The sequence below is a fragment of the Pelodiscus sinensis genome, chromosome 8 (assembly GCF_049634645.1).
Source record: "Pelodiscus sinensis isolate JC-2024 chromosome 8, ASM4963464v1, whole genome shotgun sequence".
NCBI classification, from domain to species: Eukaryota; Metazoa; Chordata; order Testudines; family Trionychidae; genus Pelodiscus; species Pelodiscus sinensis.
In genome coordinates, this window is record NC_134718.1 from 67,734,041 (window position 1) to 67,755,327 (window position 21,287).

Consider the following 21,287-nt stretch of genomic DNA (forward strand, 5'->3'; position numbering starts at 1 on the left):
TGGGGACTGCTTCAGTTCCTGCTTGCGCTAGTTCCTACTGTGGGCGCTTCTGCTTTTGAGATGTAGAAGAGCCTCACAGGCATTCCAAAAGCAGAAGTGCCGCAGGGAGCATGGGGGCGAGCAGGGACTCAAGCAGTCCCCGCTTGCCCTGTGCTTTCTGCAGCGCCTCCCACACTTGCTGCCAGGGGTGGGATAGGAACCAGTGCTGGGGGGAGCTGGCTTTTAAGCACCATCTCCAGGGTGCCTCCTGCCCCCTCTGCTGCCTCTATCAGAGGCAGCAGGGGGGATAGGGGCTATTGCTATGAAGCAGTGGAGAGCTGGATCCTCCTGCGGATGGGGCTGCTACCACCAAGCAACCTCTGTTCGCAGTGGCCAGGGCTAGTTCTGGCACAGAGGCTGCTCCAGCAGGAGCCACCGTTCATGGCATACCGGGCTGTCAGCCGCAAACAGGACTAAATGTGAGCTAGGGCCAAGCAATCCCAACTCGCACTGATCACTGAATCTCTGCATTTAAGACCCAGTGGCTCTTACTACATTTAATATCTAGAGCTGCAGCACAGGTGGCTCCAGAGCTGGCAGGCACCAGGACTGCTCAGTCCTGGCTCAAGTCAGCTCCTGGAGCTACCCCCGCTGCAGCTTTGCAGAGGCACTTGCTGACTAATCGCATAGTCGATACAAATTGTATCAACTATATGATTAGCCAGATCATCATATTTTAATATCCTTAGTATCTGCTAAGAAGCAAGAAATTATCACCATAGAACTTTAAGTCCTTCTTGCTCCTAAACCCGGTCAATACGTATGTTTCTCTCAGGCTATGTCTAGACTACATCCCTTTTTCGGAAAAGAGATGTAAATTAGACATACCGCAATTGCTAACAAAGCGGGGATTTAAATCTCCAGCGCTTCGTGAGCATAAAAATGGCTGCCGCTTTTTTCGAAAATAAAGCCTTTTCCAAAAGATCCTTTATCCCTTATTTCAAGAGAGATAAGGGATCTTTCGGAAAAGGCTTTATTTTTCGAAAGATCAGCGTCTAGACTGGTGCTTTTCTCCGACAAAGCTCCGTGCCAAAAAAAAGCGGCAGCCATTTTTATGCTAACGAAACGCAGGAGATTTAAATCCCCGCTTCTTTAGCTATTGCGATACGTCTAATTTACATCCCTTTTCCGAAAAAGGGATGTAGTCTAGACGTAGCCTATGTGAATTATCTAATTTGCAAATACATTATTATGGGGGGAGGGAGGAAAGTGGTACCTGATTTTATTGAAACTTATGCATGAAAATTTTTTTACACTGTTGTATATTATTTCAGAGGGGTAGCTGAGTCTGTAACAGGAAAAACTTTAAAAAACAAACAATAGTCTGGTAGCACTTTAAAGACTAACAAAACATGTAGATGGTATCATGAGCTTTCGTGGGCACAGCTCACTTCTTCAGATGACTGGGTGTGAGTCTTACTCATTTGAATCTCATTCTTTTTGGTATCACAGTACAGCTGGAAAAAAATGACTAAGATGATTTTGTCCTCCTGTATGGTAATACAGCAATATTTCTTGCTGTATTTGTAAATATTTGGCTCTTTTTTTGCAATTAATTTTAATTAATTTTCAGAAATTAAAATATAAAGTAGCAAGGAAAGACTTACAAATACTTAATCATTTACATTGTTGCAAATAGTTTTTAAGCAACGAGGAGTCCTGTGGCACCTTATAGACTAACTGAAGTGTAGGAGCATAAGCTTTCGTGGGCAAAGACCCACTTCGTCAGATGCATGTCTGTTTTAGGCTTCTAGCATTTCTCACAGGGCTTGAAGCCAAGGGGCCTAGGCTTGCCCTGCCGGACACACAGGGGACGAGAAGCGAGCCCCGCATCTGGATACTTGAAACTAAGTACAACACTTAACAGCTAATAAAACCTTTAGATAAGAACAGTGAACTTTTTAACGACTAAAATGACAATAAGAACCGCTAAGAAGTGCTTGCACAGCAAGAGCAAAGGCATGTCCATCACAAAGAAGGAACCGAGGAGGTGGAGGGCCATCAGGGGGTAAATATTAGCTGATATGCCAGCACAACTCCAGGGGACTCCCCTGCTGGCCCAACGGGTAATGCTAAGGGAAAAACTTCCAAAAACACATGCACACAGCGTGCACACCTACATGAAATAGACACGAGCAACACACTTCAAAGAAGAACCTCTCCTGTTGCTATAGTGAGAGTCTACACTGAAGCACTACAGTGGCACAGCTGCAGCACAGTTGCTGTGTCACTGTAGCGTTTTAAGATGCACCCTGAGTAACTAGGGGCCTCTCAAATGCATTTTTTAAAATATTGTAGATAAAAATTTGTATTCTGAAAGATCAAAATATCTCTTTGTTTAGATAAAATGGTTACTTGCCTTCGTAACTGTCGTTCTTCGAGATGTGTTGCTTATGTCCATTCCATGTAGGTGTGAGTGTGTTGTGTGCGAGAGTCATTGGAAGTTTTTCCCTTAGCAGTACCCATTGGGCCAGCAGAAGAGACCCTTGGAATGGTGCCGCTATACGGGCTAATATATACTTCTGCTGGCCCGCCAATCCTCAGTTCCTTCTTACCAGACTACTCCAAAGGGGAGGCAGGCAGGATTTGGAATGGTCATGAGCAACACATCTCGAACAGCAGCAGTTAGGAAGGTAAGCAACCGTTTTTTCTTCGAGTGATTGCTCATGTCCATTCCATGCAAGTGACTCCAAAGCAGAAACCCCAGGAGGGTTTCGAGTTCTAACCGTCTACCAAGCAGAGGACAGCCCTACCAAGAGCTGCATCCTCCCTAGCGTGGTGAGCCAGGTCACAATGTTTGGTAAAAGTGTGAATTGAAGACCATGTGGCAGCCCTACAGATGTCCAGAATAGGGATTTGAGCCACAAAGACGACAGAAGAGGCCTGTGCCCTAGTGGAGTGGGCCGTGAGAAAAGGGCCTGGAACTCCAGCCAGACTCTAGCACTCCCTGATGCAGGAGGTTATCCATGAAGAAATCCTCTGCGCAGAGATCGGCTAGCCTTTGAGCCTCTCCGCAATTGCCAGCTAAGCGCTAACACTTAACAACTATTTACAGTAAAACTCCGATAGTCCGGCATCCAACTGTTCGGCACTCCTGATACTCCGGCATCAAAATGCCAAGCGCTCCTGACCAGCTGATTAAAAAGCCTGCCGCTCAGCACACATGCTGGCTGTAACCAGACAGAGCATAAGGTGTGTGGGGAGGGGGAAGGAGTGGGATCGTGTTACAGTATGGAGAAGAGCGTTTTGCTTCAGCAAAGGGGAAAGGGAAGGGGAGGGGAAGGAGGATCAGGTTACAGCACGGAGGAGGGAGGAGTGAGGGAGACTGTGTCCTGGCCAGCTGTTAAGCCATGCAGCTGTACCGGACCTCCTGATTCTCCGGCAAATCTGATAATCTGGCACCACCTAGGACCAAAAGGTGCCGGATTATCCGAAGTCTACTGTACAACTATTCAGAATGAGATAAGAACAATGAAACTTGTAACTGCACTATGAAACAAAAGTTGAGGACTGCTAAGAGGTGCTTTCAAAGCAAGAGTAAAGCACGTTCCAAGGACCCTCATATGCAGTAAGAAGGAACTGAGGAAGTGGAGGGCCAGCAGGAGTATATATTAGCCGATATAGCAGCACTACTCCAGGGAGCTCCCCTACTGGCTCAATGGGTACTGCTAAGGGAAAAACTTCCAACAACGCATGCACACACCTACATGGAATGGACATGAGCAATCACTTGAAGAAGAAATAGAATTTTAAGACACATTTAATAAAACATTTAAAAAGAAAAGACCAATATTCAAGTTTGGAGAAAGACTGATAGAACCCACTTAAGGCAGTGAATTAAACCCAAGTCATGATGTACACTTACCAGACTAGGCTTTTTGTCCACAACAATCCCAGCCAGTAGCTGAGACTGTGGTCCTGCTGTCTTTAAGTCATACCGGTTTTGCTCACGAATCTATACAGAAAAAAGGCAAATGTTATTTGAAACATCTATTGGCTTTGCATAGCAAACCCCTTTCTTACCATCAACTTTGTATGGCCAAGGTACTGGGCAGTGGAGCACAACTGGAGCACTGGAATGTGTAGTGCTCTGCTCTGGGTGCCCCCTACCTCTGATCACACTTGCTGATCCTATGACCCCACTTCAGCACCTCTAAAGATTCACTCTGGCCCTGACCCCAGCCACCTGTACACCCTGTGTGAGCCACCATGTATGTGACCCTGGTGGTGGTAAGTCCCTCTGCAGAGCTACATAACATCTGAATATGCGAGGCAAGATGACACAGGCTTAGCTGCCAAAAGGTAAATACCACGTGTGGTCACAGAAATATTCACAGAATTTGCCTCATTTGAATGACATGCTGCTTTCCTCAACTAGCAGCCCGGTCTACATGGCATGATGCACATAGTTAAATTCTAACAAATGAAAACAAAGAAACCCAACCCCCTTCCTCCCCAGGACTGGTAGCCCCTCTCACAGTAAGGCTTGTCAATCTACGTAGGAAGAGAAAGCTTAGTATCCTAGATTGATAATCGTAATCTAAATCAATATCTGGGCAATTATAGGACATTTTTTTATTTATCCTTTTGAAGGAAGGGAGTTGCTCCATCTAAATCATATTCAGTCCTCAGGGATGGTAGTATGGCCTTTTAACCCCAAAAGAATCCAAGAAAGTAAATACCATAATTTCCTGGAAACAGCATTACATGTCTAGCAAAACAATCATGCCTACAGTGAGGTTTGGGTCAGCTTTTGGAAAATGGCCGCTTTTCATATTCATGATAGTAATGTCCATTTAAAATAAATACTAATTCCCAAAAGCTACCCATACATTTCTGCAGTGTTTTGGGAAAGGGCACCTACAGCATAAGAGACATGGGTCAGTTCAGATTTAGATTCAAATTTACAGAAGTTTTGTGCTAATCCTAGGGTTATAGTTTGGAGCCATTTCTGATCTGTCATTCCCAGAGTAACAGCTGATCATCCTGCAAAGGTCTATCTATAACAACGGTGCTACCAGCTTTATTGTTCAATTCAATACCATGTGGAATTTAAAGAAAATTTTTTTGGTAAAGCTATGACACTTTCAGTAAAACATTTACTACTATTTTTAATGATCATTTGTCTGTCAAATTAGAATGTATTTAGTACCTGTAAACAGCAAGTACACATTTCTTTATTAATTTTTTCTTACCTTATTTCTCTTTGCTAAAACCTCACTTGGGTTTGTATTTAGAGGCACAAATTGGTTTGGATCTTCAATTTTGATTGGTGTTCCTCCACTAGTCTTGGAGGAGTCTTCAGCTTTCATCCACTGCAAGAAAAATGTTTAGAATGTAAGGTGGGGAAAAAAAGGGAGAATGTAGCCACTGGAAAGAGCATAGTCTAGTGGTTAGGAGGAGGAACAAGGACTTCTGGGGTCTATTTACATCTCTGCTATTCACTCATTGAGATCACTGCTAATTTGTTAAAACTCTCCGTGCCCTCGTTTACAAATTTGTAAATGGATATATTACTTATGTGCCTTGTATGAGGTTTAATTAAATTATTATAAAAAATTGAAATTCTCACTTGAAAAATAACACGTAACTGCAAAAGGATATTGACATGACTATGTTTAGAAAGGATAGCTTTTACCCAAAATCCTGTAGAAAAGGGCTAAAGGCCACTGAACTTTTTATTCCATTAATACAGCATTTAGTGGCCCCAGAATCGAGTCTCTTTCCCTATTACTCTATTTGTACTGTAAACTTCTACCCCTACTAATTACAGTTTTTGTATTGGGATTTTTCCTTTTTAAGCAAAAATTTAACATAAGCCTGCCACTGATGGTGTATCATCAAAACTAAAAGGTACAGAGAAATTGGTAAAATACCACCAGGTGGAGCTGCTGCTTTTAATCTATGCTTCATGCAACTGTGGTCTGGTGGATACTTAATGGGATTTTATAGGTACTAGGCACCACTTTGCAAGAGGTGTGGTCTCTCCTGTAGCTGGTTGGGAATGTGATTGAAGCAACATATTTAGCCCTACGAGAAGAATTCCTGCACATCATTCAGAGACATATGTTAGCATGTGGCATTCATAGGCTCTAAAGAAGTCCTGATCAGTTGTCTTTGATAAGAGATGGTGACAAGTGTCCTAGACCCAACAAGCACGGAGATATTGATTTAGCATGGAAAAAGACAGCACTCCACTGGGGAAGGAGAGGCCCTAACATCGAAGGAAAAATGAGACACACTATAGTTGATGCACTGGTAATTCCTTGCCTTCTAGGTGCAGTACAAAAAAACCCTCCTATTATAAAAGAAACATAAGAAGAAATTGCTAAAGGGCTTGATAACAAAGCTGTCTCTTTTTCTACCACCAAAATTTCCCCCCAAAAGAAAGGACATCTCATTGCAGCAGTTATCTTCACATTCAATCCCAGGCAAGCATATCTTCTTGTTTGATAGGTTTTTACCTAATTAGATAATCCAGTAAAAGAGATTTTGTAAATGGGCCAGATTTAGTAATATGATCTCTGTGTAATTCACTTTTTCCTCAGGTGAGTAAGAACAAGCTAACTACCAAAAATAGTGCCTACCGTTATCTTAGTTCTGGGACTAGTCTCTCCATTCCAAGACTCCTCAGGCACATTCACTTTCAAGTATGTATTTGGAGAGTTCAGCCATCTTGTCTTTTCCCGCTGCTGTCTTTGTGCTAGGAATTTGAGGGGGGAAAGCGGGACTGTGTCATCTTCGAAAGAAAAGGCAGTCACAGTGGCTGGGATCTCAACGTCACTCTTATGTCTGGGTTTTTCTCTGACTAGAGGTTGCCTATAAGCATAGCCAGTTCTGTATCCCTGAGGAGGTAAGAAAAAGATAAGCCAATAATGCACAAAGAATAAGAAATTATGATAATGAAAATTTTAGATCATGGTATATGTATTAAATGAATTATCTGCAGTCATCACAGAGATATGGCATATACTCCTTTAAAGATTTTTTAATAAATCAATAAATGAAAAATATTTTGAAGTCAGCAATTAGGGATATAAAATTCCAATTGGGGGGCTCAGTTTCCAACTCCCCACAGGGAGGGAGGGCTGCTCTCGGTTACTAGCTCACATCCCTAGTCAGAATCATAGTAGACAGACTGCAGTTTTTTCCACACATTTGATAGTCTTTCCACTTCCCTGATGAACTGTACAATGTGACAGGATCAAGGATAATTTGTAAAGTTTACAATAATCAATTCCACCCTCCATTAAAGAGCCAACAAAGATAACTTTTCCTCTCTGATAGAAAACAACATAGTTTGAATGAAATTGGCCTCTGGAATTCTGCCTTGAGCACAGAAGCAGAGCAGGCACCAAAGGTTGACCCACAGTCATAATTTGGTTTCTGCTCAGTTCGTGCTTGAGAGAGAGAGAGAGAGAGAGAGAGAGAGACTAGTAAGTTGAACTAGTTCTTTTCCTGCCCCTTCATGCCAGCTGAACTGTGTTGGCCAGCATGTTCAGTGAAGCCAAGGATGTTAAGAGGCAGTTAACTGGCTAATCGTGTAGTCGATAAGGGAAGGCGCTCAGTCCCAACTCACACCAAGTCCAGGAGCTACTCCTGCTGTGGCTCCGCAGTTTAAATGTAGTAGGAGCCAGGCATTGAGGCAGCCCAGTTCCTACTACATTTAAACTGCAGAGGCCCAGCGGGGGTAACTCCCAGACCCGGTGTGAGCGGCAACTGAGCTCACGCCAGGTCCAACAGCCCCTGTATGTGGGGGGTCCCGGCAGGGATCTGTGACCGCCATGGACAGGGACTGCTTCGCAACAGCCTTCCCTGCCCCCGCACTGCTGCCTCTGATAGGAGGTAGCACTGTGGAGACAGGTGCTAGGGAGAGACAGCTTTTTAAGCTTCCCCCCCTTGCTACCTTTGATACAGAAGCACCAAGGGGTGGGAGAAAATGCGAGTAGTCAACTTGACTGCCTGATAAGCCTCTGCTTATTGGGTAGTGAACAACTTGCTCAGATCCCTAGTGAAGCCCATGCTCCACCCTCACCCACTCCTACCCATCCAATCCCTGTCTACTCATGCGAAGGAAGAGTCGTTTCCCAGCTGCTGTGTTTTGACCTATGATATAGACAGTCCACACAGCAAAGCAAAGAGGGCATCTAACCAACTTGCAATATGCAGGGCTCAGACATCAATTACACTATTAGATAAGTGGCACCCTCTTTTGCTTTGCTTTTACTTTATCAGCAAATCACTTAATCTGACATGAATTCATTACATTTTGAACAAATAGTACTGAACTTCATTTTTTCTAAGTCCATAAAAATTAAGGGGGGGAAATGAGAGAAATTAAAAACAAACACTACAATCCATAACAAAATAAAAACAGAAATTTCCAAGTATGTTTACTAAGGTGATGACTGGAAAATATATGTTGTAGCAATACAACTTTATACATATAAAGCCATAGCTTTGACAGAAATTTTAGCTTAATCAGCTTTCACTATTCTGCTGTGTTAGGTTTTAGAAATGGAAATATTGTTTTAAAAAACTACATTCAGTTCCAAGTCAAATGTTCAGGAGATACTAAATATTTAATAAAAACGGCTTTTCAGTTAAACACTTCATTTGATTGTAAAGAAAATCACAGACAATTCTTTTCTTATGGCCTCGTTCCACAAAGAGTTGAGTAGTGAAAAGCACTCAAACTCTCAAGGGTTGCACTTGTACTGTTATAATTGTGTACCTACCAGGTTGTCTAGCATCCTCATAAGAGCTTCAAATTCTTGCTCCCCAACTTTCCATTTTTGTTGAGAGCCCATATTAACTCCACCTCCTCCAGCTGCTGCCACAGTGTGTGTAAAAGGCTTGTACTTCTGCATATCTAGTATAAGAAGATTGTCTATTCCACCTGCACCAGCTAATGCATGTACCTACAACAAAAGAAACCCACAAAACTTTAATTTGCTACCTTATAGATGGGTGTGTGTGTGTGTGTGTGTGTGTGTGTGTGTGTGTGTGTGTGCGCAGAATTCTCAGCATGTTTGAATTTAAGATGAACAAGTTGTAAACAAAGCATTGGCTGCAATTATGTCCTCAGGTTGCTTCACTTTGCACTAAAATTATGACAACTGCATTAAGACATGCTGAGAATGACAGTAATAATAATGACTCTAGAAGGAGTGAATGCTATAAACGTCAATTATTTGTTAAGTGCTCAACAATGTACTTTTAGCTGTAGAAGACAGAGAAATCTCTTTAATCTTGATAGAGATATACCCTGCTATTGTAGAGAAAGAAAACTGGATGTCTGATTAATTCCCTAATAAGTCACTAACAAGTGATTTCTGGATTCTGCTTAATTTATTTTGTAATATGCCAGTCTCCTCTGCTTTGTGCTCTTAGTGAACAATCCTCCCTTTCATCCCAACATTCAGCTTGAGTAATTAAGTTGGGTGCTGTGAATTACCACAAGGACAGAGGGGGAAGGAACTCTTCAATCCTCCACGGAGGGGTAGAGAACCTTTTTTCTACCAGGGGCCATTGACCCAGAAGAAAAAATACCAATTAGAGCCTCGCAGGGGAGGTGGGCAGTGTGCCATGGAGACTCAGCACTTTCCCTAGGTTCTGGGGTGGGGCCAGAAATACAGGGGTTCAGAGTGTGGGAGGGGGCTCCGGCTTGAGGCAAGAGATTGAGGTGCAGGAGGAAGTGAGGGTTCCGTCTGGTGTGCCGGCTCTGTGTTGGGACCTGAAGTGCAAGTGCTCAGAGCTTGGGCAGCAGGTTGGTGTCGGGGAGGGACTGAAGGCTCCAGCTCAGGGGTGTAGGCAGAGGTTTGGGGTGTAGGCTCTGGAAGGAAGTCTGGGTTCAGGAATGGGCTCAGGCTTGGGGTGGCAGGTCCAGGAGGGAGTTAGTGTGCAGGAGGGGGTTCTGACCTGGGACAAGAGGCAGGGGTACAGGAGGAGGTTCAGTGTGCAGGCTCCAGCCAGGCAGCACTTACCTCAGATGGCTCCCAGATTCCCAGTTGGTGGCACATTTAGGCTAAGGTCCTGCTTGCCCGAAATGGTTCCTGGCCAATGGGAGCTCTGGAGCCGGTGCTAGGGGACAGCACATGGCACTTCCCCGATTATCCCTCCATCTTGGGGATGCAGGGACATGCTACTGAGCCTCTGCTTATGACTCCAGTCTCATGGGAGGGCATCTAGCCTTGGGCTGTGGGCTAGATGAAATGAATCAGGTTCCCACAAACCTCGTGTCCCATTTCTATACAGGGTAAGGACTGATGGATCTGTTGCCTTCCTGCTCCTCTGACCGTCACTGAGTTTAGTCCTGCAGGGAATGTTTATGGAGCAATGCTCTGTGGGGTGTAGAAGTATGCACTCTTGGACACATGATCCTGAAAGTTCCCTCTGTCCACAGTGAAAAGTGTCAATGCAGTTTCACTTGGATGATCTGCATTTAGACAAGAGGGACTCCAAATATGCCCTGTAATATTACAGATCCCTCTACATTTCCTCCCAGATTGCCAAATAACCTGTTGAAATCCAGGCAAAGTTTTAATGGCTCCTAAAATAACGTCCATGAAACGGTATCATTTTGTAATGTTATATGGCTATACACTGACTTTCTAATAAATGATACTGTCCCATGGGATAAACTCATTGAAGTGAGAACACAATGTACTGCACAGCAAAGCCAACACATTATGCCTACACTAACTAAAGCTCATACACAGAGTGTTTTCGATATTACTAACTGTGCACAGAGAATGCAGTAAACAGAACCATGTTTCTATTATAGACTGAAATTAAAAGCAAGTCTCCTCTTTATCCCACAGAACCTCTACCTCAGGGTAGCCAGTTATTTTTTGTCAAGGTTCAAATATCTTGGTCAAGGTATAGCCAAGGCCCAAACTCCAGTGAAGGAACTAAAACAAATGGTAATTAAATAAAAAGATTGTGCTGTGTTCAAAAATGTCTGGCAGTACAGGCTGGGCCCATGGCCTTCCTATTGACTACTTCTGTTCTACACAAATAGCCTAACAGCAGATATTCTGTTGAATACCTTGCAATAATGGAGCTTTCACCGTATAGAGTCATGTGTATCCATTGCAATAATTTGTTGCGGTATAAATATTTCCTTCAGGAAATTAAACAATGATAAAGCATCTCTCTTACCTGTATTTCACATGCAAGTTGCACATTGAAAATATAATGAAAGGCCTCCTCTAATGTCTCTCCCAATGCTACCACACCATGATTTCTCAAGACCAACACCTAGAGAATGAAAACACTAATGTTAAATGGTAGAAACTGGTACAGTACATGCAAATGATTAATGAAAATCATGAATAAAGGTTGACTACCTTGCAACTGGGTCCAAGAACCTTCTGAAGCTGAATTCTCTCTTCCTGTTCATCAAGAGATCCCTGGTAGTTGTAGTAAGCAACATCTCCCAGAATCAGAGCCTCTTGAGAGATTGGAAGAATACCACACTTCATAGAGGAAACCTGTTTCAAGAAAATTGAATGTTTGTGAAATTCCCAAAACAAAAATTTAAACCCACGTTCCGTACAAAAGTGCCCTGTTCCACAAGCCTCATGGTTAATCTTCCAAAGTTATAAAGGAACTGGTGATCACTCCAAAATTAACTACATAAGTGATAAATTATTCCCTATGATATTTCTCTAGTACATGGGTTCTTCACCTGTAGACAAGGACTACTCTGTCCCTCCTATATTCATAAATGAAAGGGAAGTCTTGGCTATATGCTGGCTTGATAAGAGGAATCTCAATATGGAGTAGATAGTATTCTAGTGCTTTATCCAGTCTAGTTTAAAATCTGGTGAACTGCTACCACTGCTTTCATTTGGGAGACGATGCCACATAAAAGATAGCACCATAAAGCAAGTTTTCTCTGGCAATTAAAATTAATGCATCTTTTCCTCATTTCATTCTCATCACAAGACTATAACAGGGTTCAAAAAACAACTAAATAAGTTCATGGAGGACAGGTCCATCAAGGGCTACTAGCCAAGATGAGCAGAGATGGTGTTGCTAGCTGTTGCCAGAGCTGGAAAAGGGAAACAAGGGATGGGCCACATGATGCTGTTTTGTTCATTCTTTCTAGGGGCACCTGGCACTGGCCACTGTCAGAAGATAAGATACTGTATGACTTACAGCTGCAGTTGCAGGGGTGTGTATGTGTATCACACATCTGACATCAGGGCGCATGGAGTAGATGGCAGCATGTGGACTGAATCCTGCATTGTCGATGCTCAGATTGGTACTCCCCTGGTCCACTACATCTCCTAAGATATTTACTTTAACCTGCGAAGTCAAACAAAGGAAACTAATGCAAACTATTATAAGTTGGTCATGAAACTGAAAAAGAAACAAACCAAAAAAATGTACAGTTCAGTAGGTACCATCATGGGAAAAGGTGGAGGGGTGGGGGGGGGGCATGGGGGGGGGAGAGAGAGGAGATGGCATTAATTTGGCAACTATCATATTTGCTCTTAAACTTATGCTTAGTTTCATCTCTACTAAAGCAAGCTAAGTTTTTCTTTTTACCACATTCATTTATAACATAATGTTTAGTTCTGGCTGCCCTAACACTTGTAAGTATATAGTCCTGCTGTCAGGAAACAGCCAAGGAAAAGGTAAAGGCCAAATCCTGATAAACAGATGAAGAAATTCCTCTTTGATCTGGTTGCCCCTTAGCTAAAGGAAGAGATGGCAGCATAGTATACCAAGCATACTCAGTTGGAGTAGAAAGCCTGCAGGAGAGTCTCAAATAACAAGCTTCTGTTCAAAGATATATTTAGCATACAGATACCTATAAATACATCCTTAACTATTGTAGTTTAAGAATAGATGCTAAAAATGAGCATTTCAAATGAACACTTCAGATAAACTATATATTTAGACAATTATTAATGTACTGTGTTATAACATAAATTAGACCTGCTAATTTTTCTAATTTGCACTTGCAATTTTAATACAATTTAATGTGAAAACAAAGATTCAATCTCGGAACAACTGCAATTAAACACATTAAAAGTTGCAGACAATTTTAAAAAAATCCCTAAACTGTAACAGAAGTAATAAAAGCAGCATATAAAATCCAATTCTTATGCTTATTTTTTTAGCTCTATTTTTGGAAGTTGACCATATTGCACCACCTATCTGCTGTTCTCTTCCAAAAACTGTCAGCAAGACTCACCAGTAGATATGACTATTTGGTAACAAACTTTCCAGGTCTTTCACAACACTGCAAAATGCCTAATTTGGCTGTCTAGACACTGAATTAGGAGCCTTTAAGCCAGTTTCCATTTTGACCTTGGACAATTTATTTTTCTTTGCTGCTCCCAATTTTCCAGTTATGAAATGGTGATAATAATATATTCCTTATTGTTGACAAGGATCTCATGTGATTAATACATGCTGAGTGATCTGAAGACCAAAGCACTATGCATTACTGATAAGTGGTTGTTATACTTATAAAGTATCTGATATATTCTATTTGACTTGCTTTTGTAGACCAGGTGGGAGCCCAGCTAAAATGCAAAAAGTTTGCTGAAAATTAAAACTTCATTAGAACTAAAGCAGTGAAAAGTGAATACAAAACCTGGACATAAGGGTTCAGGAGCAGAGATTTTTTTGTATAATCCCAAAAATTAATCTGGCTGTTCACCAGATGATTGTGTGAATTTCAAAAAGAAAAACAAAAGCCTGATGTTAATATTCTGCTTTAGTAGATGCAAAACTGTCACAAAACATTCTAAGCCTCAGTGATTATTATTAATGTAACGGATGCACATACCAAATTGGAAGCTGAAGCTTCAGAAAAAGACAGGCCTCTTGGAATGATTAGAATGTGGTCATGTTCTTTGCTTACTCTTACCTACAAAGGAGGGGGAAGAGACTGCTGATTTATTATTGTATTAAGTTAAATAATCCTTGAAAAATTAAACATACAGGTGAAAAAAACCAAATTATTTTTACTCTTAAAAATACTCACAGTGATGTAGGAGTTTGCTAAGTGTGCCCATCCAAACAAGTCAGCCAATCTGTATAAGCTGGCTAATTTACAACGAGTAAGTTTTTCTCCCTTAACAAATGAGGTGGTGTCTATTCCAGGTAGGTCATTGATAGCTGTAACCATTCCAAGGCCTGAAAGAAAAAAATAGGTGGCAAACTGCACAATTCAATTCTTTCTGTGATTCTCCAAAAGCAGTACACTTAAATTAGGAGTAGAGAATCTCAGTACTGTCTAAAAACTAACAGCATTAGAGTAGGATTGCAGAACAGGTGTAGTGATTTCTAGGTCTGCTGTAACAACCTTTGTACTATAAGGCCCTCATAACTGTATCCTAAAATAATATTAAAATCCCCAAATCTTGAGAAGGAAGAGTAAATTATTGACAGAGGACTACTCAGACAGCACCTCTCAGGTTTGAACTTCCTGTGCTTCAAGGAAACATACTTCTGAACAGATTCCAATGTTTTAAGACCTTCTGTACTGGTGAGTTAAGCTACATTTACAGTCTTTTTGGAAGTACTCCTATGGGTTTTGCACACGAATAGCCATTCAATTAGATTTCTCATTCTGAGTCATTGTAGTTCATTCTAGGGATGTCATGAGGGAGGAAATAAGAACTATTGCAAAGCTTCTCTAACTGTTCTGTATCACAGAACAATTTCTCTATTAAATTGTGTATCATGGAGCACCTCCTCTCCCATTTATGATTGGGAAGACTACTGACTGTCAATCTTCCCAGTCATAAATGGAATAGAGACCCTGGAAGTTTTTTGCATTCATTTGCAGCTTGGGTCATGGGTCACTTAGGCTAGGTCTACACTGCAGCACCATTTCGGGTGGTATCCTGAAATAGCTATTCCATGTCTTTAACATTCCCAAATGTCAGAGGGGTAGCCGTGTTAGTCTGAATCTGCAAAAGCGGCAAGGAGTCCTGTGGCACCTTATAGACTAACTGAAGTGTAGGAGCATGTCATGCCCACGAAAGCTTATGCTCCTACACTTCAGTTAGTCTATAAGGTGCCACAGGACTCCTTGCCGCTATTCCCAAATGTGTGGATCTTCTCATAATTACTAGAACCTGGCTATAAGTTTTAAAGGAACCCTTTTTGCCTGTAACAGCTATTTCACCATTGTGGCATTTTTTTTGGCCCTCTATTGTCTCTTCTGATTTGGGGTACACAATTAGTCGGAGCCATGATTAAGGTGTGTTTAAATAATCCTCATGCTGCTTGCAGGCATTTAGTTGCTTTTCATTTCTGTTTACAAACATTCTAATTCCAATATTCTCATCCATACAGCTTATGTCACTTCATGAAGGTGGCTATCCCATTTGCACCTCCATGTCTGCAGGCAATGCAGAGAACAGTCTATAAAGACAGAATTGTCTATTGTACACAGACACTTATGAATGTTTAACGCTAATATGCCTTTTTAATAAGGTTTCAACTATTCAAGATCTTGGAAATTAGCCATAGGAATTTTCCTTGAAGATTGTCACTTCAGTGCATGATCCTAGCAAGAATCTTCACTTTTTTCATTACTACATTTTGCTATTTAGTAAAAGCCGCTTTCATGCCCCTGGCAAGGTATGCATTTGAACAAGTTCCTTCTCAGTTTTGAAAATTCAAGGCAAGTTTACTACAGTAAATTGCTGCCAAGTTATGATGTTAGTTGTCATATTACTATTTATGTGTACCATAGTAAAATCGTAATGAGGTTGGGTATTAGTTTTGTTGAGATAAGCTGCAAAACTATTAACTATAAGCTATTTTTATACCTTTAACTTTTCTGATCCCAAATATTGAGTGAAAGTTTAAGATTAAAATTATTTAAGACCACAATTTTTACTGCTTTACAGCTTAAACACCAGGATAGAAATTCTGTTGAATGGATATGGTCCCAGCACCTTATAAAAGGAAGACAGAAATTTAGAAAAATATTGGCAATTATACTAATTGTTCACTTACTCAGTGGAGAAGAAGAGAAACCTGCAAAAGAGCTTGCCATGATGTAATCAGCAATCTGTTGTAATGCAAGAAGTCCAGTTGGATTATGGCCCTTCTTCATCTGTTCTTGAATAAGACATTCCAGGTCTTCTCGGAAGGCCTACATAAACATTTGAGAATAGCTGTGATAAACTTTCCTCAACACAGTGAGATTATTATAGGCAGGGTACATTTAATCATTATCTATTAAGGTCAACCTACACTTCCCAGTGTAAGACCCCATTTTAGTTGCTCATAACACTGAAAAACTAAGTCACAGGGTATGTCTGTGGCATTGCTGAAAAAGGAACTTAGCTCTCCTATCTTTCAGTATTTTGATTTCTCCACAAGATCATCCTTATGTAGGATCACACTATTCACTAGAGAGATGGTTTAAAAGTTCAGAACTATTTTTTGCCTATTTGGCAGCTCATGAATTTAAGAATAGGAATCTATTAAAATGCAGTTACTTTAGGGACAGGAGAAGGCTATATTTTGTAGAGACTATTCAAGTAGATACCTCAAAACACATAACATCTGGTAAACCCACAGCACTTGTATTGAAACTCATTTTTAAAATTACCCTCTCCTACACTTACATTTACTGTATCTTCATTTTAGACCTCATTAAACTGCCGTGGTTACAGAATGGTCAGATTAAGGGCCTGTATACACATATAGCATTTGCAATGACATAGGTGCACTGATGCAGCTGAACCACTCTAGTACTTAGTGAAGATGCTGATGGGAGAGCGTCTCCTGTTGGCATAGTTACTTCATCTCTCTGATATGATACTTCTTATGAAACCCTGAAAACATTTTTATCTTTTTATTGAACAAAATCCCATAAGACCTAACCCAGTACTATTGACCAGAGCATCTTGCAATTGGATCCCTACAGGTGCAAAGGTTCACCTGTGCATTACTAGAGCCCACATGATTTTTTGTTGTTGGTTTCAATTACCTATTATAATGTTTTAATTCATGAGTATACTATATACCATTCCACATTAGTTGCACAGAGTTTTTGTAGTGGAAAGGGCATGAGCCACTTCAGATCTAGTACCTGACAAGAGAAGAAAGAGTTACTCATCTTGTGCAGTAACGGTGGTTCTTCAAGATGTGTCCCCGTGGGTGCTCCACTATGGGTGCTGGTGCGTCCTCACGCCGGCGACCGGAGACTTTTTCCAGCAGTTTCTGCCGCGCAGCGCAGACGCCCCAGTGTCCCCTAGTGCCACTGGGATCCTGAGGCACCTGAGTGGCGCGACTCCTCCATTCCGTCTCTACCCACTAGAGAGCAAGGCTCCAAAGCAAGGGAAGGAGGAAGAGTAGTGGAGTACCCACGGGGACACATCTCGAAGGACCACCGTTACTGCACAAGGTGAGTAACTCTTTCTTCTTCTTCGAGTGGTCCCCATGGATGCTCCACTCTGGGTGACTACAGAGCGGTTGTCGGCTTGCAGATGTGGGTTTGGAGCCGTTTGGTAGTCACTGTGGATAGTACTGCGTGTCCCACTGCCATGGAGGAAGCAATTGAAGAGGAAAGTGTGTAATGTTGTGCAAATGTGTGGTTGGATGACCAAGTGACGGTGTTGCAGATGTCCTGAAGAGGAATATTGCTAAGAAAGGCAATCATAGAAGACATTGATGGAGTGAGCGGTTATAGTTTCAGGTAAGTGTTTATTGTATAAGGTATAGCAAGTTTGGATACAAGACGTGATCCATTTCGAAATTCTCTGAGACGAGACTGCTTGCCCTCTAGATTGTTCGGCATAAGACAAGAATAACCTAGGAGATAAACGCCAGGGCTTAGTGAGATCGACGTAGAAAGCCAATGCTCTTCAGACATCAAGTGTGTGCCAAGCAGCTTGGATGGGATCTGCATGTGGTTTCGGAAAAAAGGCAGGTAAGTGTATGGGTTCATTAACATGAAAGGGGGAGGGCACTTTAGGGAGGAACTTTGGGTGGGTTCGAAGTATTACTCTGTCCTTTGTGAACACTGTGTATGCAGGATCGGTCATCAAGGCCGCCAGTTCACTCACTCTCCTGCTGGAGGTTATAGCCACCAGGAAGGATACCTTCACGGACAGGTGGGATCAGGAACAGGTAACGATGGGTTCAAAGGGAGATTTTGTTAAGCTTTTCAAAACGTGGTTCAGATCCCAGATAGGGACTGGTGGGCGGACAGCTGGGAAGGTGTTGAGTAAGCCCTTAAGGAAGCGCTTAGTTAATGGATTAGCAAAGAAGGACGTGCCATCAATAGGGTGATGAAAGGCTGCAATGGCAGCTGCATGGACCTTAATCGTGCTAAGGGCCAGGCCTGATAGTTTCAATGAAAGTAAGTAGTCTAGAAGGATAGGAATGGGGATGGATTCTGGTTGTGTTGAATGTGAGGCGTTGTACCAATGGCAAAATCTCTTCCATTTGTATAGGTACGTTTTCCTAGTAGAATGTCGTCTACTATTGATCAGTATGTTTTTCACTGGCTCTGAACAGGAAGTCTCGGCATTTTGGAGCCATGAAGGAGCCAGGCGTGGAGATGGAGCTTGTGAAGGTCTGGATGGAGCGTCATTCCATGATTTTGTGACAGGCGATCGTGATAGAGAGGAAGTGGGAGCGGGTCCGTCATCGCCATCTTGTGAAGGTAAGGGTACCATGTCTGTCTGGGCCACGCAGGTGCCACCAAAATGACTTGCATCTGATCTGCCCTGATCTTGTTGAGAACCCTGTGCAGAAGAGGGAAGGGCGGAAAGGCATAGAGGAGGTGCGTGCTTCATGAGATGGAAAAGGTGTCCCCGAGGGATTATCTCCCTAAGGCCTCTCGAGCAGGAAAGATGGCATTTTCTGTTGATCTTTGTGGCAAAAAGATCTGGGTGTGGTTGCCCCAATGGAGGAAAAGTGGAACGAGAGCATGTCTGTTTATTTCCCACTCATGTTGGTCGTGGAACATGCGGCTTAACATGTCTGCTGTGACGTTCAGTTCGCCTGGGAGATAGTAGGCTGTTGGGGTAACTTAGTGCATGAGACACCAGTTCCAGAACTTGATGGCTTCTGCACATAGGAATGGGGATTGAGCTCCGCCCTGGCGGTTGATGTAATACATGCACGTCGTGTTGTCTGTCATGATGGCGATTGACTTGTGCGCTATGTATTGTTCAAAGCGTTGACAGGCGTATCTGACTGCTTGCAGTTCAAGGAAATTGATATGAAAAGTTTGTTCCATGAGCGACCATTTGCCTTCTGCTGTAATATTGTCCAAATGGGCTCCCCAGCCCAGGCATCTGTAGTTAATGTGAGAGTAGGTGGAGGAGCCTGGAAGGGAACACCCTCCAACATGTTTTGTGGGTCTGTCCACCAACAGAGGGATTTGAGGATACGAGGCGGGATAGCCACAGTCTTGGAGAGGCTTGTAGGATGTTGCCAACCATGACTGAAGACTCATGTGGAGTCTGGCCATTTTGACTACGTATGTCGTAGACGCCATATGTCCGAGAATTTTGAGACACTGGTGCACCGTCATGGTAGGGGTTAAGCGTGCAGCATTGATAAGATCGCAAATGGTGACGAACCTGTATTCGGGCAGTGTAGCCTTTGCTGCCACCGTGTCAAGGTAAGCGCCTATGAACTCTAATGTCTGTGTTGGCAGTAGAGAGGATTTTGCGTGGTTTATGTGGAACCCCAGGTTGACAAGAAGGTGCATTGTGGTGTCAATCATGGCCTTGGTTTCATGATAGAAGGAGCCCTTTTTGAAACAATCATCCAAATATGGGTCTCTCATAACCCCTTGCCATCGGAGTGCTGCCATTACCACTGCCAGGGTTTTGGAGAAGACCCTTGGGGCAGTTGAAAGGCCAAAGGGGACCACTTTGTATCGGTAAAGTCGGGCGCCCACTGTGAAATGTAGGAAGCGTCTGTGTGCAGGATGGACCATAATATGAAAATAGGCATCCTGCAGGTCGAGAGCTGAAAGCCAATTGCCTTGGTCGAGCACTGGGATTATTGTCACTAAGGTAACCATCTTGAAACGTTGGTAGGCGATATATTTGTTGAGTCATCTTAGATCCAAAATGGGTCGCCGTCCCCTGTTCTTTTTCTGGGTTAGGAAGTAGGCTGAGTAAAATCCCCAACCGTGGAATTCTGGTGGCACTGGTTCTATGGCACCCAGTTGTAGCAGATGTGACACCTCTTGATCGAGGAGGGTTTCGTGAGATGAGTCCCTGATGAGGGACGGGAAAGAGGGGTGGGTGGGTGGAAGAGAAGTGAATGGGATGACATAACTGTATTGGATCAATTCCAGGACCCATTTGTCTGATGTAAAGTGGACCCATTGGTAGTAGAAGGTCCGGAGAGGGTGGCGGAATTGAAGAGTATCGGTTATTGGTGGTGTGGAAGTGGCTTTCTGGCCCTTGACATGAACTTCAAATTTGTTGTTTGGTCACCGGCTGGTGGGTAGCTGAATGCTGCTGCTGCTGGCGTTGAGGTCTACGGCGCTGTGGTCTTTGTCTCCGACAGAAATCCTGTCTCGTCTGTTGACTAAAGGGTTCTCTAGGACGTTGGGATGGCTGGTATCTGGTCCTCTTGAAGGGGGGAGTGTACATTCCCAGAATTCTGAGGGTAGTACAGGAGTCTTTCATGGAATGTAATATCTCATCATTTTTGGCCGAGAATAAGCTGATCTTATCAAAAGGTAGGTCTTCTACCTTGTGTTGAAGATCTTTTGGAATGCAGGATGCCTGTAGCCATGAGAGCCCGTGTAAGACTATGGCAGACGCTGTGACACGAGCCGCTGTGTCCTCTACATCCATGGCGGATTGCAAAATGGTACAGGCGACATTATGGCCCTCGTGCATGATATTCAAGAGGGTTGGCCATTGTTGCTCCGGTAAGAATTGGATAAGATCCTTCAGCTTGGAATAGTTAAAGTCATCGTAGTCTGCGAGCATCGCAGTGTAGTTTGATACTCTACGGAGCAGGGTAGCAGAGGTGTAAAGCTTACGACCAATAATGTCAATCCTTTTGTGGTCTTTGTCCTGTGGGGTATTTCTGAAGTTCAGCTGTTTCCCTTTGCGGCGAGGAGAGTCCACCACTAGTGAGTTTGGAGGGGGGTGAGTAAAAAGAAAATCCGAATCTTTGGGAGTGATGAAATATTTGCGGTCAACCCTTTTACTTGTTGGGGCAATTGAAGCCGGAGTTTGCCAGATGATGTCAAAAGGGTCCAGATGATGTCAAAAGAG

The 21,287-nt window shown here is 42.8% G+C and overlaps 1 protein-coding gene across 23 annotated transcripts in view; it reads right to left on the reverse strand.

The window, feature by feature from the left end:
• Nucleotides 1–21,287, reverse strand: part of ADD3 (adducin 3) — a 181,277-nt gene that overhangs the window by 14,216 nt on the left and 145,774 nt on the right. For all 23 annotated transcript variants that reach the window (XM_075935505.1, XM_006135013.4, XM_075935497.1 and 20 more), the window contains 10 exons: nt 16,036–16,174; nt 14,048–14,199; nt 13,850–13,930; nt 12,205–12,354; nt 11,391–11,534; nt 11,203–11,301; nt 8,778–8,960; nt 6,627–6,884; nt 5,235–5,354; nt 3,905–3,994 (listed from right to left, as the gene is read on the reverse strand). In XM_075935505.1, coding sequence (XP_075791620.1) covers nt 3,905–3,994; nt 5,235–5,354; nt 6,627–6,884; nt 8,778–8,960; nt 11,203–11,301; nt 11,391–11,534; nt 12,205–12,354; nt 13,850–13,930; nt 14,048–14,199; nt 16,036–16,135 — 1,377 coding nt within the window. In that variant the 5' untranslated portion in view covers nt 16,136–16,174. The remainder of the gene's footprint in view (nt 1–3,904; nt 3,995–5,234; nt 5,355–6,626; nt 6,885–8,777; nt 8,961–11,202; nt 11,302–11,390; nt 11,535–12,204; nt 12,355–13,849; nt 13,931–14,047; nt 14,200–16,035; nt 16,175–21,287) is intronic.